We start from the raw sequence: 21,189 nt of genomic DNA, 5'->3' as shown, positions 1-21,189 counted from the left end.
TGGGGTCCTACCAGCTGCTCTCCGGAAGCACTGGAGATGGCGGACCTCAAAGAACCTCAAAAGAAGTGCCACAAGCACCCGTGGACAAGGCGAGCGTGACACGCCATCTGCTCCCCAGAAGGATGGTGGCCTAAGTGGAATGAAGGACACTGGCCAGTCCATGAGAAGTTGGCAGTCTAGGACCTCGAGGGACACCAAAGCTGAAAAAGGGACCAGCCAATGTCATCCATGGCGGACAATAACAGCCCACAGTGAGGCAGCAGAGCCCCCTGGCAAAACTCACCATCTGCTGACCATGTGGAAGCCTCACTGATGGCGACTACCTAAACTACTCAGTCTCGCCAAATTCTGGGATGTCGCCGGTCCTTCCTGGGAAGGTCGGGCCACAGCTTTTAGAATGATGGCACTGCCCGATCAGCAGTTACTCTGCTGCCTAAAAGCTCACCTAACTGGCCTAAGAATGGCCACAATGTTGGAGCCAATCAGTGCACTGCTGTTGGTGGCTTTGGATCTCCTGGCAGTGCCCTTCCGGTTCAATAAATTATACGCCCATTTAACTCTAACTGCATGGAGGGCAGCAAGGCCTAGGGACATCATTAATGGGCAAACTAAAGCACATTAACACCAGGAGATGCCATGAGGACCTGTGTGGTCCTCAAGTGGGCATGGGGGTGTTCTCCTTCCTCTGTACCCCAAACCCCCCCACCCCCAGCTGGTCACTGAACCAACATGCCCGTTTTCTTTACTCCGTGGGAGGTCACATCGCCAAACCAGTCTCCTGATGCCACTGCGCACTGTCATCGCATTAGAAATCCACACAGGACCACAGGTCTTTTCTAGTCTGACCAGACCAGCCCCACTCTGATGGGCACCTACTTCCTTATGGCAGACATTGGCACAAGACAACAGCTCGAAAGTCAGGGTGAGGGGACCCTTACCATGTCCAGAAGATGCATGTCGCTGTTGCGAACGTTTTGACCAGGACTGAGGAGCATGCCGAAACACCTGAAAGAGCAAACATACAGTCATGTGGGTATGCGGGCATCACCAACATAAAACGCAACTCCTCTGAGTCAACTGCTGTGTGCTCACCGCCACTTGATTCAACCATGTACCAAGTGTCAGCCAACCATTTAAATGTGCTACTGCACGCTGGTGCCAGGCGACCCTCTCAACCGCTCACTAGAGGGCAGCAAATGCTGATCTGACTGACATGCCAAGTTGGCATGAAGAATCTGAAGGGTCGCTTCCTTTACTCTGACCCATCGCAGTCAGGGACAGGTGCCAGCAGGAGCCCAGACACAGTGCTGAGGCATGCCCTCCCTTGGCTAACTGTCTGCCAGCTCATGCCAGAGCAAAGTGCAGTCAGCTACTTCACTGTGAAGTGTTTTGGACTTCACGCCAACTCTTATTCTGTGTGTGCAGCTGTAAAGTGCTTTGCCCAGTGAGCAGACATGCATAGAGTGTTGGTGGCAGCCATATAAACCAACTTCAAATTAAAACCTGCATAAGGTGAAATGTCAGTTGATCCATTCAAGGTGGCAGCAGGTGCAAGTGCCACTCAAACAAGAAAACAGGAATGCCAACACTGGATGTCAAAGGGCTTGGCTAAAGAATCCTACAACAAACGATATTTGCTAAATGAAACGGATACAAGTGGCAGTGCCCAACTATCATAACTTATAAAATGAGAAGGGTGGGAAAGGGGCACATATGGTGACAGAAAGCTTAGGTGTCTTCAGCATGCGATGCCAATGGGACAGATATGCTTACCCAAGGCCGAGTCATCCCTCTGCCACTAAAGCTGTGGGCACGTGACAGCTCAGTGCCACGGGTCAAACAGGACAAGTGTTTAAGTGACAACACGGCTGTCAAAGAGCTTCATGTGATCTTCAAGTGCTGCTCGCCCAATGCCCAGTGATGGGCACATATGCCAAGGCACACAGCCTAGTTACAGGCCGAATGGGTTTTATTTGGAGAGTCCATTTAGGTTGGATGACCACACAACACGCCGATTGCATCACTTGGCCAGCTAGGCACAGGTGGTCATTTGTCGCGTTTCACGGCAATAAGATGCATCCAAAGTCATTAACGGGCATAGTTAGGAGCAGCCTGGCCAAGGCGCCCCTCAGTGCCCCAAATCTGTCATTGGCTATGTGGACAGGGGGCCAGCATGCTCAGGCGAGTGAACGCAGAAACCCTCTGGCTACAGAGAGCATCACGGACACAAGCCTGTGACGAGGACACAGCAGTGTCAGGGGTCCCTGCCCAACATGCCCAATCTTACCGTTCGATCGCCAGCTCCTTGTTGGTGATCTGCTGGACTGTGATAGTCACCTTCTTCTCTACCCCCTGGCGCAGTTTAAAGTAGAACTTGTCTCGGTCTTTTGGGACAGGGCTGAAATATAAAGACAAAATAGCGGCAGCTGATGAAAGAAAGGCAGCAGGGACTGGTGGGCAGGGAGCCATCGAGGGCTCCCTTAAGCTCAGCTTCCATTTTTAACAAAAGGGCCAGAGAAGAAGTAAACAGGTGGGCACCACATCTGGGTGCCACCCAAACTGAGCCGAACAAAAGGGATCTGCCCTCATTCCACATTAGTTAGGTAAAGAAAAGGAAAAGAATGCGCCGGGATAGACTGACTGGGGTGGGGTGGGCAGTTCACTGGTTATAATGTGCGGCGTAAAAATGACCCAGTGCCATTAAGGCTGCCAAACCATTAAATTATGGGATGTTTGGATAAGCACTCGGGATGAGGGGGACCTGACAAAGGCAGGCAATAAAATGTCATTCTTAGCTAAAGGCTGCCACCTGCTGGCCACATCGTCACTCAGGTCTCCGCCGACCCTCACGTGGCTACTTAAGGTGGTAGCAAACACAAACGAAATTCAAAAGTGGCCACTGCCGCCCCCCAATCATCCTGTCTCTTGGTGGATTTCTTTTATTTCTTTTACATTTTCTCAAATGTAAGCAGGAGACACCCCCCCCCCCAAAGACCTGCATGAATATCCAGTGATGGTCAGGCAGACCCCCAAACCACACAGAGCCCAGTCTGAACTGGGTCACCATATCAGCGCAGGCGACATTAATGCCTGCACTGGTACCCCATCTGGGTCTGCTGCCACCACTTCACCGGGACTATCACTGGCCTGCTGCGCCACTGCAACTCGGTCAACGAGGATTCCAGGTGGCACATCAGTCCCACATGGTCTTCCTCGTAAAGGACATCGGTCTCACAAAGAGCTTCAGGCTTCATAAACCAACGAACACGAATCTCCAAGAATCTGAGGAGAGAAACTCAAAATGAACGCCAAGAGGAGAAATGACAAGAATGAGCGGCGCCACCAAAGGGAACAACTCACCTGAAGTTACCTTTCCCATCATCCTCCTTGACCTCCACAGACACGTTGAAGGTGAAGACATCACTTCCCGGGGTTGGCAGCGAAGAGTCCTTGACGTCGGGCGCGGGCCTCGAGGATCGGCGGAAGGCAGTGGAGAAACTGTACAGGATTCGGCTGACCTGGAGGTGAGGGGCACAAGAACGACTCAAGCCCTGGTGGCTGAAAACATACCCACCCAAGTACCCACATGAAAGCAGGGCAGGAGGCGGGCCCTTTAAAGCTCGACTTGGGGGCACCATACCCTTGTCCTTTGGTTTTTCTTAGAAAACAAGTTGGCCAAAAATCTGAAATGTAGGCCCATACATCTGCCAGCCAATTATTGACCAATTTACAGTAGTAATGGCATCATGCCACCATTCCTGGTGCCCAGGGTCCACCATGTCTGCTCCCCAGCACAAATGCACTGGCAGGGCATTATGTCTCTTAAATACAAATGCCAGCTACATCGCCTTCACTTGTTAGCTGCTTAGTCACCTGGCACAGCTCCTTCATGCCATCCCACTCAGACATGCCCATAAGACCACGAGTGCTACTGCCTCCAAGGTGATGTTCATTCCATGTTCTAGAGCCCACTGGTGTCTCATCTCCCACTGGTCCAGCGCAGCCTGGCCAAGCTCAATCGTCACCCCCACAAGTGCGGCTGCTGTGGAGCTCCACACGCCAAACGTGTCACCCAATGTCAAACTTGCACTGTTTGACACAAAATGACTTGCCAACACCAGAAAGCACCTTTTCATGCGGGCCATAGGCTGCTTGGCATCACTGGACACCCATGATAAATGTCACAGAGGTTGCGCTGAACAAGTAGGCACAGGCCAGGGCCACCTTGGCAAGGCTGTAACATTGTCCCCACTGATGTCACCGCGAGGGCCGGGGAAGCTCTCCAAGCCCGTAGCTTGGGTTTGGTGTCCGGCTGCCTGGGGTGAGGCCAGTTTGAGGTTGATCAGTGATGTCCTGCTCACCTACTTTACCCCTCCCGCCATTCCGAGTTGCTGCATCACAACAGGGTGTGCAGACTTTAGTTTGGACAAAACACGAGGAGGCCGTCACCTGGCAGCCGCTGGGGGTGTGAGACATGACAGACAGACAGACAGACAGACAGACACTGCCAGCACAAAACAGTTTAGAAACAAACCCTTTGTTTTATTTAAAACCCGCATTCTCCAGCTCGGGACTGCGCCTGGCACTCGAGTACTACATCACCCGGCCTGCACCACTGTACGCTGACCAGTGGCCCGGGATTTTATAGGATCTGCTCAAATCACGGTGGGCTGAATGGCCCCTTCTCCATGGAGGACGCTCTATGGTGGCCGGTGCCAATTCCCAGCCGACAGGGCCTCGAAGTCCCAGAGAAGGAAGTCAGCCTTGTGGCATGCTGTGCCCTCTTTCTTAAACTCATTTGATTTAGGCCACTCATCCCACTAACAAGTGCCATGTGGGGGCTCTATGCAAACAGGCACCTGTGCCCCTTTGTTAGTTAGAGCCCACCTCGGTCTTTAGCATGGCTCAAACATCTCCACCCTAAGGTCCACCCAAGTACCCAGATGAGGTGCCACCTACCGCTTCCTTAATCTCACAGCTGAAGACGTGGATCTGGAACTCCTCTGGGCTGCGGTAGCTCTCAGTGAAGGCAAAGTAGTTACTCTCAGGGGTGCCATCGTGGCCTCGGACGCAGAATAAAACTTTATAGATGGGGAAGGATGCGATCTCCGTGTTGGACGCTTCATCTTTAATTCTGCACAAAGGACAAAAAGGGCAGGCAATTAGAGAACAAGCCAACCAAAAAAAAATTATTGTGCTGTCAGGCTGAGGACGGGGTGGGTTTGTCCCTGGAGTCCATGTGACACACATGACGGCCCTGAGCTGCTAAAACTCAAGTGTGTTGGCAGAGGACGGCCGTCCAGCTGGTACAACATTAACATAAATCATGGGGGTCCTGGTGGGCTACCAGTTTTCCTTCCTGCCACTCTGTGTCAATGACCGACTCCGGCTGTTAACCGACCGACTTCAGTCCTCTGAATTGATTTGTTTTTCCCTTCAATACTCGCCAATCTCAGTTATTTTTGTCCAACGTCCTTTTACTCGAACCCACCGTCAGCATCGCCATCTGTCTTCCGCTCGATTCACTAAAAATCACACAATGTGGCAGCAGTGACCCTCCGGTGAGAGGAGGCCCAGTGCCATGGGGTGCGTTTGGCATGCACGTACTTACGCACGTACGACGATGATGAGGAGGAGAGGAACAGCTGAAGTGAAATGTGACAAACGTGCACATCCTGCGGCGGGCCAAAATGTGACAAATGAGCGCAGGCTTATTATCCGGTGGTCCTAGACGGGGTCCTACGACTCAGTAACATGGAATTGAATGTCAGAATTCAGATTACGGCCTCACAGCGGGCACAGAGTGCACGGAGCGAGTCTTTAGGGATTACATGGCAGATGAGAGGTGAAGTTAGTGAGCCCACCAATGAAGTCGGGGTCTCAAACAGCAGCCAGTTACCCTCCAACCATTAGAAGTCGTCACGAGCACTCATTTCTAACCAATGGCGTTGCTTCATTCCATGGCTTCTGCAAAATGGCGGACTTTCTTTTTCCTAAGGGCACCGTCAGAGCAGATCAGCATCACCGGGGTCTTCAAGTTTCCAGTTTATGTCGTCATTTGACTGGCAAGCCAGGAAACAACTGAGGGGTCCGATTCTGAAGCAGGCCAAAAGAAGATGAAGGAGACCCCGGCGAGTGTGTGTGTGCGGATACGTGGTCAGATCCATGCACCCCCCCAATCAAACACATTTCAATAACCAAGACGTTAGCAGCGTGGCAAACGGCCGCCCATCACTGCCTGAAATGATAGACTTTTCATTTTTTCAAATGCCAACTGGCTATTAGAGAAACCTTCTGAATTGTGTGAGCACAGCCCGAGGACGAGGGTGAGGAGGGGGGCTCATCAACCTGTGGCGACTCAGTATGGTGGTCTGACCTACACAATGGAAGGCCAAAGAACACAATAAGCAACTCCATGCAGAGCCAAAGTTAACCTCCAAGTCCCTGAAGATCCACTTAAATCCATCAGAAAGAGAGCAGGCCCACCACAAAAGCCAAAGACGCCGTGTGAGGACGGCCACCAAGAGATCTTCAACAAGTGTGAAGGGGTCACAAGCTGGAGGGACTGTGCCCACGTCACACCAGTCAGAGCTTTATGTGACCGTGGCAAAGACAAAAGACAACACCCAGGACAGAAGGCACATGGGGGACCAAACTGGAACTTGCTGGCCACCAGACTAAACACCGCATTACACGGCACATCATCACAGACGTACCGTCAAGCGCAGAGGCAGTGGTGGCATCGGGTCGTGAGACCACTTCTCTGTGGCAGGCCCTGGAAATGACGGCAGCAAAACACGAGGAAACACCCGATGGGAGTCTGCAATTCACAGCCCCTCCAGCCTGGCACAGCTTGGGCAGTTCAGGAAAGAAGGGGCCGTTGCAGAGGCTGCCAGGGCTGCCATCTGCTTAATTCGCACTTTTAGGGTCTTTTTTTATTATGTCAGACCACCTTGATGAGATATGCTTGAAATCAAAGAGTCTTCCTCTGTTGATCACGGTCCAAAAAGTCAAATGAAACCCATCAGGGCTCAAAGTTGTAAAGGAGATGACAATGTCACCCGGACCCCGTAGCCCACAGGACATTCGTGACACACAAACTCTCAAGTTCGTTTAACGGGTGGCAGGTGAAGAGGAACAAATGGGTGCCCATTAAAAAGGAAGTCGGGCGCAGGCAGGGAGAGTCCGAATTCCTCTTTCGCTGTCACCACTTCTCTTTTCACAAGCACACCTGTCTGCCTGCCTGCTTTTAGTCACCGGGGGCACTTTGAACTTGGAGTGGGCATCAAATAACCACAAGGAGGCACAACCAAAGGATCGCCAAAGCAAGCATCGGTCAGGTACAAAAGAACACGAAGCGACTCAAACACTGACACTGGGCACTTGGACCGTCCAGACCACTCGCCTTTCCTGTCTATCTTGTGCCACCCTTTCTCCAAGGGCATACTAACCTGCCCAGTGACCACAGACTTAAGGTTTTCCTGGCCGTCCAGCAGTGGATCCTCTCTGCCTGGCATGGCTCCCCAGGGGCAGCTTGACCCCGTGCTTAAAAGGGCCAGGGTTCACTATTCTTTTCCCCAGGTAGTGACCATTCTGTCTGGGCAGAGGCTGAGGAGTGGCACCTGCCGCCAGTTGAAATTCTCCATTTGTGGGTGAACTCCTGGTTCAAAGGTCAAACTGGCCAGCTAGCTATCCATAGAAAAGTAGGTGGGCGAGTGGACAATCCTTACAAAACATGGCATCTAGTCGACGGGACAGTCTGAAGGCCACTGCCCTGGCACGAGTAGGCCTTTTCATCACCACGCTGCACACCCGTGACCCTAATGTGGCACTGAAAAGGCTCAGCATGTGTGTGTGGGGTGACATGAGCTTTTTACGGAGTGCAACCCCATATTCCATCACTAAATCTCAGTGGTATGCCCATTACTTTCAGGGGGGAGTGCGCCCATCCAAGGCTGGTTTTGACCTTCCGTGCAATGCTGCCAATGTGCAGCAATCAAACCGGTCACGTTCACCAGGAGAAGGCGGGTGAATCTTCAATGGTGAAAAGCTAAGAAGTGGCCAGCGTCACACAGAGGTAAGAGCTCCCCACTTGCCCACCTGAGCAGGACATTAGACACAAGGTGGCATATTTTAAACATGCGCTGAAAAGAGAAAACCAAAGCACGTGTGCTGTGCCCCTAGGACATGGCCACTTACCGCACGGAGCCCTCCGCCACGCTTGGCACATAGAGGGTGACGGGCAGAGGAACAGCACTGTTCAGCCGGAGAGCCGCCATGGCTTTGTGGGCCTCCGCTTCGCTGCGTGGCGCCTGCACGTTCATGCAGCCCAGATAGGCGAGCTTGTTGAAGAGCACGCTGTCTTCCTCACAGGCTGTGGGGGACTCGGCCAAGAAGGCTGCAGAGTCTTCATCGGCAGAACAAAAACAGAGAGAGACGACCATGAAGTGGCATGAGTGCCAGCACAATTCAATAGAAACACGCGGGGCACCAAGCAGACATTACCCGCCCACCAAAAGGTGGCAAGGTCCCATGCCAACCACCACCATCTAGCCACCCACCACAAGGGGCTGATCGCTTGTGTCCCACCCATTACCACCCCGAGCAGGTACAGGGATGGCCTCAGGTTAAAGCTTTGAGTGAATGGTGGGACCCCGAGCCTCTCCTCCCCATTGCAGACTCGGGTGACGGGGTCACCAAGACGTGCGCTCACCGGTCTGAGATGGGTCCACCAGGACTAAGTGGAGGGGCGCTTTGTGCCAGGGAGTGGAAGTGGGCTCCACCGCCGACTGACCAGTTGAACTGTCCGCTTTCTCCGTCTGGTCCAGCAGGATCTCCTCCATCGCCTTCTCCAGCTGCTCATCACCATTTGAAATGATCTGCCAAATGGAACACAAGACAACGCTGGGCACTTGGCGGGCACCCCGACCGGCTGACCCCATTTGTTTTATTCTCTTTAGCCACTCTGCCTCATGCTTGGCCACTTCCTGACTGGCTCACTCCAAGGGGTCACAGTGCCAGGATGAGGCACCAGTGCCAAGACTTCAACATGTCTGCCCAGGGCCAGGCCCGGTACCTTCATGAAGTGGACTTTACCTTCAGGTGAGGCTGTCTGTCCGCGGTGGATGGCGAGTCCTGGGGCACCAGCACAAACTCTTCACTGTTGGCGGTGGACACCGAGTCCGATGAGCTGCTTATTTTACGCAGTGACGAGGCGTCCTCCATGTCGGAGTGTCCTCACTGGTCAGCCAAGCACCTGCCAACAAAAAGAAAGCCAAAAGTGAGAGCCAAAGGACAGAAGAAAGCGGAACATTCAAGTTCCTGCTCAGTGTGCCCATCTCAACCAGCCCTGGCACCTCGCTCAACTGGCTCAGACACTTTCATAAATTGAAAAATAAAAAAAAAGGAAGTGGGCAGGTGTGGCAGGTCATCTTTCACCTGCTGCATGAGAAAAAAAAGGTGAGCCACAAGAGCCCCCCAAAGGATTCAGTGACAGAGCAACACCAGGGGGCGCAAGTCACAGCCACAGAAGAACAAAAGAGAAAACCAACAGCTGCACAGCATCAGCCAGGGCCACCTGAAAAGGACTGGCACCGGTGCCCTGTGGGTGCTGAAGGTAAACACGTTCAGAGAAGCTTTCAGGTAATGAAGAGCAAAGCAACGCCAGGCAAGACAAATGCCACGGGACCACAAGGACCCTCTGAGCTGGTTATGCTGTGCCTTTTGTATCCATCGATCACTAATCAGGGTACCAAGAGTGGCAATGCTGCTTAGCAAGGAAGAGTCTGACTTGACACTGGACCGACCGGCCGGCCCCCCCGCCCCCAGGACCCTATAAGCATATCAGACGACTCCTCTCTCCATTTAATTATACTGCGCCTTTCCTATCTACTGGCAGGGGAGGGTCCCACTAAGCCCACTTCATGACCCCAGCACCGGTGACCCGTTAAGAGGCGCCGCTCCACTTTAAACCTCCAACTTACGATGGACTTCAGCCGTCACAAGCCCACCGCACCACATCACGGGGTCTCGGAGATCCGTTTCTGATGAGCACGTCAGTCATTCCTGCCCCGATAATCACGTGAGCCATGCCAAAGTCGAAGCGGCCTGCAAAATGCCAGCCCTAATATCCACGAGGGTGGCACAGATGCCACATAAATAAACCCATCACGGATGGACAATCTGAAGATCAACTCCGGCTTTTGATACCCCCATGAAAATTGAGGAGGAAGGAGCCACCCGAGGAAAACACAAGAGAGCCTGCTGGTCTCACTAAGGACGACTGGCATTCACGAGCTTACGGACTTTCGTCACAAACTCAATGCCCGCCGGTCCGCACTCCGTGCCCTGCCAGCAGCTTAGCATGCCCACTCTGTCCATCCCCTCTGATCTGCTGTGCACGTCTTGAGTGTCACGCCGGTCACAGCACTTCCGATGTGGCCCACTAGAGCCTGCAGCACTAATGAGGAGCAACGCCCGGGACGTCCTACCAGGCTTCTCTTCATCTCCTCCTCCTCCGATTCTCCTCACTGCCTGGGCGCTCGTCTCTGGAACTCCTCTGGTGCCCCGTTGCTCCAGGCGAAGCCTCACTACATCTTGAGTGTACCCTCCTTGGATTGGCGCCATATAACCTATCAGCCTCTGTATTTGCTGCCCACCCCCGACCAGTCCAGTCCGACTGCCTGGTCCTTCTCACAAGATGATGGGCAAGAGTGGCCCCTAGTGCTGCCCAGAGGGTCTCCGTGCCTTTGTGGGAGTGAGGCCATCCCGCCACTCCATCGTGACACATCATGTCACCCTGGCACACCCACCTGCTCTGCCCCCTTTAAAGCCTATCGCAAATCAACAGCACCTCACTGAGGCAGCGGACCACCTGCCGACACCTCGACGGGATTTCCTATCTCGCCACCTGCAGCCTCTCTGCTTTCTAAATAAGCCGTGCTGGTGGGCCTTGGCGCCGCATGCCCGCTCCACTTTCATTTCCTTCTTTCAGGTTTTCTCCCTCCAGCTAATAACGAAGTTAGCGAGATGAGGGGCACAGGTAGACTTCAAAGGACCGGCCAGCCACTTCACCACACCTTCACATCCATTTGAGGCCACCCTCTCACCTGATCAGGTCACCACTAACGAGGGCATCTCCAGCGCTTCTGGACCAGCGGCACACAAAGCCTGGCCACTGCACTGGGTCACCAGACACACAGTGGTGCCCACACGGCCGGGCGACTCTCACTTGTGTGGCCCGTTCTCCAGCAGTTTCTCGTTTCTTTGCCGTACCCACTACACGGCTAACACCCCATCCATTGAACCCTTGGCCACAACACGGCTGTCATCCTTACTAGGCACCTGGGGCCACAGTTCTCAACACGGATGTCCATCTCCTTCACCACCAGAATGCCCAGCTAAAGAGGGGTGCCATCCTCCAGTTTTTTCTTATTTCCCTAACTGTTGCTGTAGGCTCCACCCAGCATAAAGAGGTGGTGTGGGCACAGTGCCAGTCTGTCCAAAGCAGGTGTGCCAGTCACATGGTATGGTAAGATACTTTAACTACAGAGGGGCACCACCCGGCTGCCACGTCACCACAAGTGCATGGCCTGAAAAAATGGCCACCGCTGCTCTTCTCAGTCGGCTTCTTTTCAGGCTGCTCATCCTTTTAATTTCTCATTCAATAAGAAAAAAAGGGCACCTGACCAAGATGGCACCACATGCACTGCGCCTGTGTGGCGTGGCATGGCCTGGCGACACAAAGGCAGCTCCAGTCGCCCGTGGCGGTGCCAAAGCTCCCTGCGCTCTCCAGTCGCCCCCCTTTGGCTTGTGCACTGAAAGTGACTCATCCTGCAAAGAGCCGGCCAAGCAAGCCTTGAAAGCCATCATTACGTCCAGAGGCGCCTGGCAGGGCACCGACGAAGCGCCTGGCCTTTCTGATGCAAGCTTTCCACGGCGATGGCAGTGCGGAGAACAGCCACACCCATGGTGTCCTCGATGGCACGGCCTGCAGCCGCACCATCAGCTCATCTCACAGTTTAAAACTAGAAAGGAAGGGGAGCCTGGGAAGCGTGAAAACAGAGGAGACCAACGCAGTGACAGCCGAGCGCCAGGCCGCCACCTAAGGTGTCAATCCATCACAGCTGGCACTCAAGACATGGGCGCAGACTCGGACCTCAAAGTGGGATTTTTGGATTTGTCGCATTGTGGGATTCCCAAGTCACGGCTGCCAAATGCAAAGGTGCCTCCTAGGCAAGGAGGACGCACGGGATAACACGAGACCCCTGAGGCCCCCTGCATCGAGTAAATGAATGAAGAGTGGCGCCAACATGCAGTGGATTGAGGAACTACCGAGACCCCTCGATGTCGGCACACTCTGCCTAACATTGAAGTCATGAGAATTTGTGACCGATGCGAGGGAGTGGCCAAGATGGCCGCCGCCCTGCCCCACATGCCCGACCGATGCGAGGGAGTGGCCAAGATGGCCGCCGTCCTGCCCCACACGCCCGACCGATGCGAGGGAGTGGCCAAGATGGCCGCCGTCCTGCCCCACACGCCCGACCGATGCGAGGGAGTGGCCAAGATGGCTGCCGTCCTGCCCCACACGCCTGACCGATGCGAGAGAGAGGCCAAGATGGCTGCTGCCGCCGCCCCTGCCCCTACGCCCGACCGATGCGAGGGAGTGGCCAAGATGGCCGCCCCCTGCCCCACACACCTGACCGATGCGAGGGAGTGGCCAAGATGGCCGCCGCCCTGCCCCACATGCCCGACCGATGCGAGGGAGTGGCCAAGATGGCCGCCGTCCTGCCACACACGCCCGACCGATGCGAGGGAGTGGCCAAGATGGCCGCCGCCCTGCCCCACACACCCGACCGATGCGAGGCAGTGGCCATGATGGCCGCCGTCCTGCCCCACACGCCCGACCGATGCGAGGCAGTGGCCAAGATGGCCGCCCTTCAGATAGTTCCCTGCTGAGATGAGGGCACCTCTTGTGGTTCTACTCAAACACGTGGTGGGCTCTCCTCTGTGACCAAGGCCTTTCTGCCCAGTTAGTCGGATGGTCAGGCAGAATCCTGCTGGTGCCAACGGCTGAGGTCGCTGTGCTCCTAGGAAAGCTTTGAGCCCCTTGCCCTGCTCTCTGCCTCGGCACACATTGACGGCGGAGGTCTACAGAGAGACCTCAGACTCCACGGCTTGGCTTCTGTCCTGGCATGCAGACTGAATTGTGGGACCCCCCCATACACAGGTCCACATGGGACTTCCTACACAATGGCATTTGGGGACAGGTGGTCTTCCAGTCAAGTTCTAGAAACATCTGAGCACAACGTAGGGGGGCCACAGCAGAGGGTCCAAGTACTTCTGGGAAGGAGAGATGCCAGTTTATGATTCTGAATAAATCTGCAAACCTTCTGGTCACATGATTTTTACTTTGCCATGACAGGAAATTGAGGGCACACCGTGTGGCAAAAGCTGGCAAAACTGTCCATTTAAAAGGAAAGGTGTGCAGAAAGTGAAGGGTCCCCACTCTGGCGTTGGACACATAACTGGAAGGGTGAGAGGATGGGAGCAGCAAGTCCGCCCGAGCGCCACTTTCTACACACCTGCCGGACCCGAAACTTACGTCACACAGCAATGGCTGCCAAGCAGTGCCAGGCTCACAACAGCGGAACGTCAACCTTCACCACCTCAGTGCTGATCCTTCAAGAAGGCCATAATCAGAAAAAGAGCTCCTATCGAGTGCCACAGCGGTACCTGGCATCGCCACCAGAGCAGCTCCTGGCTCGGATCTTAACAGGAGGTCCCCAAGATAAACAGATGACGACGACGTCCCTGTTTGACTACAAAATGAACAGAGAGAGGTGTGGTATCTGAGCAACCTGGCATGGGCTGGGCACACAAACTACCTGTCTCTATGCCGACAGCGAGGCTATGCGGCACCAGAGTGACATGAGGGGGAAGCCAGAGTGGCATTGCCACCTTCACCGACCTGGGCCTGCTGCCACCGTCACCTGTTTAGCTGCCTGTGGTGCCCTCAGTAAATCAGTTACCTGCCAAGCTTCTGCCCAGGACTTATCAGAATCAAAACACGTCAGAAAAGTTACAGCCCCCTATGGGACTCTGCAGATGCCCCGATTCACTGTGCCCACCCTCCTGCCCAGTAATCCATGTCACACCGGGTACTATTTGCCCTAAGGGGGTTCCTGAGACACCAACACGGGCACACAGTTGCCTCAGAGTGTGGCAAGTAGCCATCTTGACCAGAACACCTCAAGTGACTAGCCTTTTCCAAAGAAGTGCGGTGGGTACACGATGGGGTAAACAATACTCGCATGGCACCCTGCCCTTCACTGTGGCGTCCGACTCACACAAACCAACAGAGACGAGGTGCAGGTCCGGGCCAAACAAAGAAGGGTTGGCAGAAATGCTCCTCTAAACCAACCAAAGAAATAACAGTAGGCTAAAGGCAGGGTGGGCAGCACTGGGGAAGCCCAGACCACCCTGTGAACAGCAGTCAAGAACTCTGAGGTGGCACCACCACAATGGGCATCACCGCAGTAGGCAGAGCTCGTGACATCAAAATTTAACAGGACAAGAGCTGAGGAGCGGCTGGCATACAGACAAACTCTGAAGTTGGGGGCCACACTGAGCAGCTCCGAAGAGGCAGCCCTGCATCATCATCATCATCGGCGTGAGGAGCAGTGAAACAAACAGCAACACACACACAACTCACCACACAGCAGGAGATCCTGAAGCTAAAGAAAGACCCCTGGAGCCTCCGGGAGGGCAGGCAGTTCTCCAAAAGTCTGAAACAAAAAAAAAGGGGGGCGTCAGAACAGAATGAGGGGGGGCAAAGGGACACATCACGGCAGGAGACGAGAAAGGGCAATGGGCTCACCAGGCCTGCCCGCCCAGACCCGCAATGGCAGATTTAATGAAGACAACCCGCCGGTTAGCCATCGCGCCAGCAGCTTACCCAGGGCAAGACATTAAAGTGCCAGTCCAGCTGACCCCCAGACAGGACAATCCTGGTCGCAGGCCACGGCACCCTGGCAGTAAAGATGGCACACCATTAATCAAGCAGCCAGAGACGTTCAGAGCACTAAGTGGGCCGCAAAAGAACAGACTTTGGAGGGACACTCAGTGTGGTGACAGTGTGAATGCCAGCCTGGCGTTTCGTGTGTCCCTGTGCCCGTTTACTTGCTGGCCACTGATAGTGGGCCTGGAGCCTCCTCTGAACCCCTCAAACAAGCAAGTCAGCCGGGCAGACCCTCCGAAATGGTCCCCATTTCAATTGGAAGGTCCAGGCGGGCACCGAGGAGGGGACGCCAGCACCAGCCTGGACGGCGCTGTACCTCACTGTTGTCTCGTTCGTCATCCTCCTCCTCCTATTCCACACAACATGCCATCTTCCAACTCAAAATGAAGAAGCAGACTTCGGCCGCATGTTCGCCACGGGCCCCTATGGAGATGCCATCAATGTTGAGGGCTCTTCGGATCGTGGCACAGCCTGGCAGTCTCATTTTTTTAAGTTCTGACACGCCACATAATGCCAGCCTAACAGTTCTCCACGGTCATCATCAGCAGCCTCAACCAGAAGGGCACAGTGCCCCCCGGCGTCTTCTGTACTTATCAGTAGCCTCAAATGAAAGGGACGGCAAAAATTCAAACAAAGAAAAGAAAAGAAAAGAACGATCCACTCCAAGAGGTAAGGAGCGAAAACCAGCAGGCAACACGGCCCCCCAAAAGCCACGTCTTCAAGTGACAGGGTGTGTCACACTCGCCGACCACGTCAATCCAAATGACTGCAGATGGGTGGGCAGGTGACATTTGGTGACAGAGGGCTGGCCTTTCTGTGACAGCCAATAACGTGCACAAAGGGTTAACAGTTATGGCACCTTCAGCGGGAGTCTCGGCCCAACCGCCCCCCCACCCCACATCCCATCGGGGGACACAGAACACGTGACATCAAACAGTCGAGCTTCTCTTCTGGCTCGGAGGTTTCGCGTCACACGGCCCACCTTACAGCTAAAGGTGGGCGCTCTGGAGACCCCCTCAGACTGGCCAAGACTGCGTAAATGGACACTAAAAGTCACCGATGGCTCCCACCCAAACAAGCCCAGCAGTGCCAGGGCAGCAAGTGAGGACTGGCACAGTCAAAGAGACCAATGACAAACACCGACATCCAAAGGACTGGGCAGATGCCCACCCAGATCAACAGACAGACACGAAGGCAAACGACTTGGTGGAATCACAAAGGTGCTGCCAAAACAGCAGAGGAGGAGGAGGAGGAGGAGAACGGGCATCAAAATCCAAAGTGAGGTGCGGACGTCTTGGGCTCGGCTGCTGTGCCCCTCGTCTTCAGCAGACATTCCCGACACGAGCTCTCAAGCACCAGCGGACTCATCTTTATAATGCGCTTTGTCATCCTGCAAGCGCGGCACAAACCACAAGAACAAACGTGAAGCCTGAAGCGAGCGGGCGAGCGAGCGACCTGCCTGCCCTCGTGCCCACGTGGCGCGTCATAAAGGGGACTCTTAAGAGCACCTTGGGGTCAAACAGGACCCGGCTTGATGTCAGCGTCCAACTGGGACTTTTACTGCAAATTCCCCAATTAACAAAGAGCACAGACAATCAACATCCCATAATTTGTGCCGTTTCTGAAGCACGTCGACCTGGCGAGTTTCCTGGGTCAGCTAGGACTCGCCGCCAACTTTCACTTTCAGACGTAGCCCATAAAAACCTTCTCAAGGTGACAAACACAAGAAAAAGCAAAGCCCCTTACAGATGCCCCCCTCCTGCGCTGGGGCGCCACACCCTTTGGGGCCATCTGGACCCCCGCCACACTTGACTGGACGTGACTCTCCGTTTGGGGCAGTCTGCTGTTCACAACTCCTAAAATGAAAGGTCACCTCAGCATACGACAACACCACCTCCAGATCCTGGTTGGCGGGCACACGTGGGGTCCAGTCCTACCCCCTTAAATGACCCTCTGTCTGCCATAGTGGCCGTGGTCCTCAACAAGGAGGGTCACCCTCAGGTAATCGCACCGCATGACCGGAACTGAGGCTCCCTCACCATGCAGGTCACGCGCCTCATTCGGGTCAAACCGGCGGACCCTCTGAAGAGACCCACGTGAAGGAGTCCTGCCCTCGTCCATGTCTCACAAACAGGGAGCACCAGGGCTCTAAAGACCGGGACCCTCGTCGTCCTTTTGCAGAGATCAGGAGTGCCACACACCCCTCATAGGAAGAGTCACCAGACACACGAATGGCACTGCCGAGGTGAGGAAACCCCTCGAGGACATCGGCTGACTCTTCACAGACAGAAATAGTGCAGACCGCTGTGCCCAAGTGGTCAGTAAAGGCCGGGACACTCCATTGCAGACCACAGCATTGCCAGTAAAGTCAAAATACGTGAATCTCTCTTAACCAACAGATGCCCCCCAGCCGCTGCCCAACACCCAGTCTATGAAAGCACTGAACAGAATGGGAGCAGAACCCCCCTGACGGACCCCCAGAATCAACTGGGAAGGATGCAGAGTCTCGGCCTCCACTCGGCTCAGCACTCCCAGTACCAGAGTACAGACCGGCCAGTATATCCAGCAACTTGGGGGGATCCCGCAAAGTCTTAGGACGTCCCACAGGGCGGTAAACGCTTGACAAAAAAAAAAAAAAAGGCAAACAGAAACTCTGCCGATATTCGAGTTTGTGCTTCACGAGACCCCTCAGTGCCAGGATGTGGTCGACGGTGGACTTCTTAGGCATAATTGGTAGGTGAGCAGGTGATGAGAGATCCTATGGAGGACCTCGCCCAGGACAAAGAGCGACGCAGACTGGCGAGAAGAACAACAACAACAAAGAGCTAAAGGTCACTTCGTTACAACAGTAGAGGATCTTCATGTCCAGCTTAATGACAGGAAAGCTGGCAGAATGTCGGAGACAATAAACGTCAGGCATTTCAAGGCCAAAAGACCACTCAGGCAGGCAGGCACTCTACAGTCCACGAATGTGCCACCATTACCAGCATAATCTCAGATCGTACTCAAAGCTAAGATCTAAAAACAGAGAGAGCAGGGTCAGCCAACACGAAAACCAGCTGGGGTGACACATCCGATGTGTGGGGGCACCTAACAAGGGCAGGACAATCCGGACCAAATAGACTCTGGAGATGGGCACCAAAACCACCACTTAGTACCATCCATGTCTCCAGCTGCTTTGGGCACAAGGCCATAACCAACCCTGGACGACAGGGCACATTCACGCACAATTAGGCCGAAATAAAAACCACAGGGACGACATGCCAACGGCAACCCCTGGTCAGCTGCATAAGACGACCACCACCAAAACGTCACACAAGGGGGCTTACAACAATCAGGACTGCCACAGTGCAGTGCTTATTAAAACACAGAACCGCGTTTAACAAACCACTGCCAAGTGCAAGAAGCACCAGAAGGCCAGGACGACGACAGGGCGCCATTACCAAGGCTAAACAAGCTCGCAAAGGTATATAGCGCCTGCTCCCCACACTGAACCCCCTCCTCAAGGTGCCCCGCGGGAAGTTCACGGCGAGCACCCTGGCAGTGCCTACTGAAAGCGCACAACCGCTGCGAGGGGTGCCAATTCGAGGACAGCAGAAAGCCCGGCGCTCGCCATGCCAATTTCTGTGGGTTGTGTCGTCTTTTGATTTCGCCCAACGCAAAGCGCGCCCCCGCAGACCCCTAAAACAAGCAACAGACAAAGCGCCACTTAATGAGGGACCCTGCCCCAGTGGAGGGTCGGCTTCGCACAGAAGAGCGATTCAAACGGCGGGGCTGCCAAGTCTGCGAAATGAAACAAAACTCCGGAGGAGCCCGCGGTCCTCACAAACGTGACGCGCGGCTCTCATGGGGAGCCAGCGCTCGCTCTACGGGACTGTCGCCGGCTGCCACGATCTCAAAATGAAAGGACAAACTGCGGACGCCGAGCCGGACGCCCAGGGCTGGCGTCTCACGTCACTCGGCGGCGGCATCCTCTCAAACCCGAGCACCCGTGACAGCCGCCTACGTGGGAAACGTCTGCCTGTCCCAGTCGCGAACCCCGGCCGAGCAACAAACAAGTCACCGTTGCACTTTTACCCGCGCATTGCAAACTTTGTGCACCTCCGGCCGTCGTGGGGCCGACTTGCGGCGGGCGGCTGCCTCTGTACCGGCGAGGGAAGACAAACACAAACAAGAACGGCTCGGCGTTGTCCCGAAAGTTCAGAGCTGCCAGGCGAGCGGTCCCCAGCATGCCACCCGCAAAGCGCGGCGGAGAAGGGCGCGTCTGCGTCTCCGTTCTTTGCAGGCAAGTCGGACGGCCGAGCTCGGAACCGCCGGCCGCCTGGGAGCGCCGCTTACCGTGCCTCCTCTCCTGATACTCCACACGGATTTCGGTCCGCGCAGTTTCACCAACAGGAAGTGAGGCGCAGAGACTCATGAATGCAGCCTTCGTCCCCACCCCTCCGGACCATAGCGCGGCTCGGTCACACGTAGGTGCTCCACGGTGGCTGCGACTCCAAACGTAGCCGCGACCACTTGCTTTTCCAAAACTTGGAAACATCCCCCGCCCATCTCTAAAGTCTCGCGAGAAGCGTGGGGCAAGCCTGTCGCTGACTTGTGCACGCGCTCGTAGGCGCGGCCTCGGTCTGCGGAGGGGTTTTCCGGACTTTGTCACGTGGTGTGTGTTTGTAGCTCTGCACGTCTGCGTGCCGTGACGCGTCTAGGGCGACCGTGAATTCCGCCAAAGCGGCCTGTTCTGTTCTGTTTTGTCCTGTCCGGTGAACGGAGGACGCGAGCGGCATATGCGGATGTCAGCTTTACAGGCGACTTTACTGTCACACTACGGTAGACAAATAAAAGGATTGCACTGCGACCGTCTACCCGGCAGATGGGGGCCGAATTTATCGGAGCAGTGGGGCAGCTGCTGTGGCTCGACTTTCTTGTGAGGGCCACACAGGAGTCCCGAGCCGTCTGGCCTTTCTTTACTGTGAATGGTGATCTGGCAGGGCCTGACCTGGTTACGTGGGTTAGGAAGAGATATAGATAGATAGATAGATAGATGGATGGACCATCTTTGGCCCAGCGACCTCCCACTTGACTCCTTCAGTCTTTCTTGGTCCTCCGCCACTGCCGCCCCTGTCGATGTGCCTCTTCCTTTTGCTTTGATTCTGTCCTGCCCCGCCCCGCCTCCTTCCGCAAGACTGCTGGTGGGACATCCCGCTATTTAATTTGAGGGTCCTGGACCTTGATTTGTTTTTTACTCTTTCTTCCTCCTCACTTAGGAGCTTTTTTTTTTTTCGTGGTTGCCATTGATCCCTTTTAAGGCGTTTTTTGTGGGTCCACCATCAGATTCAACAAGTCATTTGACTCCTCAACATCCTAAGATGGCTCCTGCTCTGAGTTCAGGTTTCCTTTTTATGGTCCCGCACTGAATAAGCCCTCTGCGTTTCCTTTGTGTTCCTTTAGGTGGTGCTCTGCACATCCCTACAATGATTGTGAGGGCAGGGGCCGTGTGCACAGAATAAAGAGAGTGCTCACCATGAAAGGCACTATATACAATGAAGATCACTTCATTCAATCTTACTCTCAATTCTTTGCACAGTGCTCTTTGGTGGTCCACATTGTAATACACATATATGGCTGCTGGTAGTGCCCTTGGTTTCTTGGTCCAGTGTCTTTTAGTGGTGCGTCTCTGATTGGCAATATTGTGAAATCCTTTCCTCAGTTACTGCAGTGAGTTTCATATAAGGCGCTATATATACCGTATATACACACATAACAGTGAGCGTTCGGCTAGTGTGCACCTCGTGCGTTCTCCTCTTAAGTGTCCTCCCACATCCCCAAGTGCTGCCAGCTGGGCTGACTGGTGACTGTAAAGAAGACCGCAGTGGGTGGGTCTGTGCCCTAGGATGCCCAATGACAGAATAGTGCCCCATTTAGTGCCAGTGCCTATGCTTTGCCTTCTCTGACCAGGTCAGCTTCAGCTCTCTGGTGGGATGGACACAGGGACCTATAATGACCAGGCGGCACGTGTTTGATGTCCAGGTGTACTGACCAAGGGGTGGTGTGGTCAACGATGAGGTGCATTGATCCACGAGGGCGTTGGCAAAGTTTACGGATGATGACTTAGTGACGGTGAGGTGTAATGGCCAAAGGGGTGTGGTCAATGTCAATGTATAATGACCTGAACT

At 54.5% G+C, this 21,189-nt stretch overlaps 1 protein-coding gene across 3 annotated transcripts in view; it reads right to left on the bottom strand.

Annotated features, from left to right (window-relative positions):
- The window catches only part of rabgap1l (RAB GTPase activating protein 1-like), a 70,913-nt gene extending 51,353 nt beyond the window's left edge, over positions 1–19,560 (bottom strand). For 2 of the 3 annotated variants that reach the window (XR_005635419.1, XM_039767226.1), the window contains exons 1-9: positions 19,358–19,560; positions 14,714–14,786; positions 9,097–9,256; positions 8,714–8,879; positions 8,200–8,407; positions 4,960–5,134; positions 3,361–3,518; positions 2,288–2,398; positions 939–1,005 (exon numbers count right to left, since the gene is read on the bottom strand). Coding sequence is in view for 2 of the 3 variants with exons in the window: in XM_039767226.1 (XP_039623160.1) it covers positions 939–1,005; positions 2,288–2,398; positions 3,361–3,518; positions 4,960–5,134; positions 8,200–8,407; positions 8,714–8,879; positions 9,097–9,225 (1,014 nt within the window). In the remaining variant the exon portion in view is untranslated. The remainder of the gene's footprint in view (positions 1–938; positions 1,006–2,287; positions 2,399–3,360; positions 3,519–4,959; positions 5,135–8,199; positions 8,408–8,713; positions 8,880–9,096; positions 9,257–14,713; positions 14,787–19,357) is intronic. The other variant, XM_039767225.1, reaches the window with a different exon arrangement.
- Between the last annotated feature and the right edge of the window lie 1,629 nt (positions 19,561–21,189).

The sequence above is a fragment of the Polypterus senegalus genome, chromosome 10, assembly GCF_016835505.1.
Source record: "Polypterus senegalus isolate Bchr_013 chromosome 10, ASM1683550v1, whole genome shotgun sequence".
In the NCBI taxonomy this organism is placed as follows: domain Eukaryota; kingdom Metazoa; phylum Chordata; class Cladistia; order Polypteriformes; family Polypteridae; genus Polypterus; species Polypterus senegalus.
This window is presented reverse-complemented; position numbering and strand designations above follow the sequence as displayed.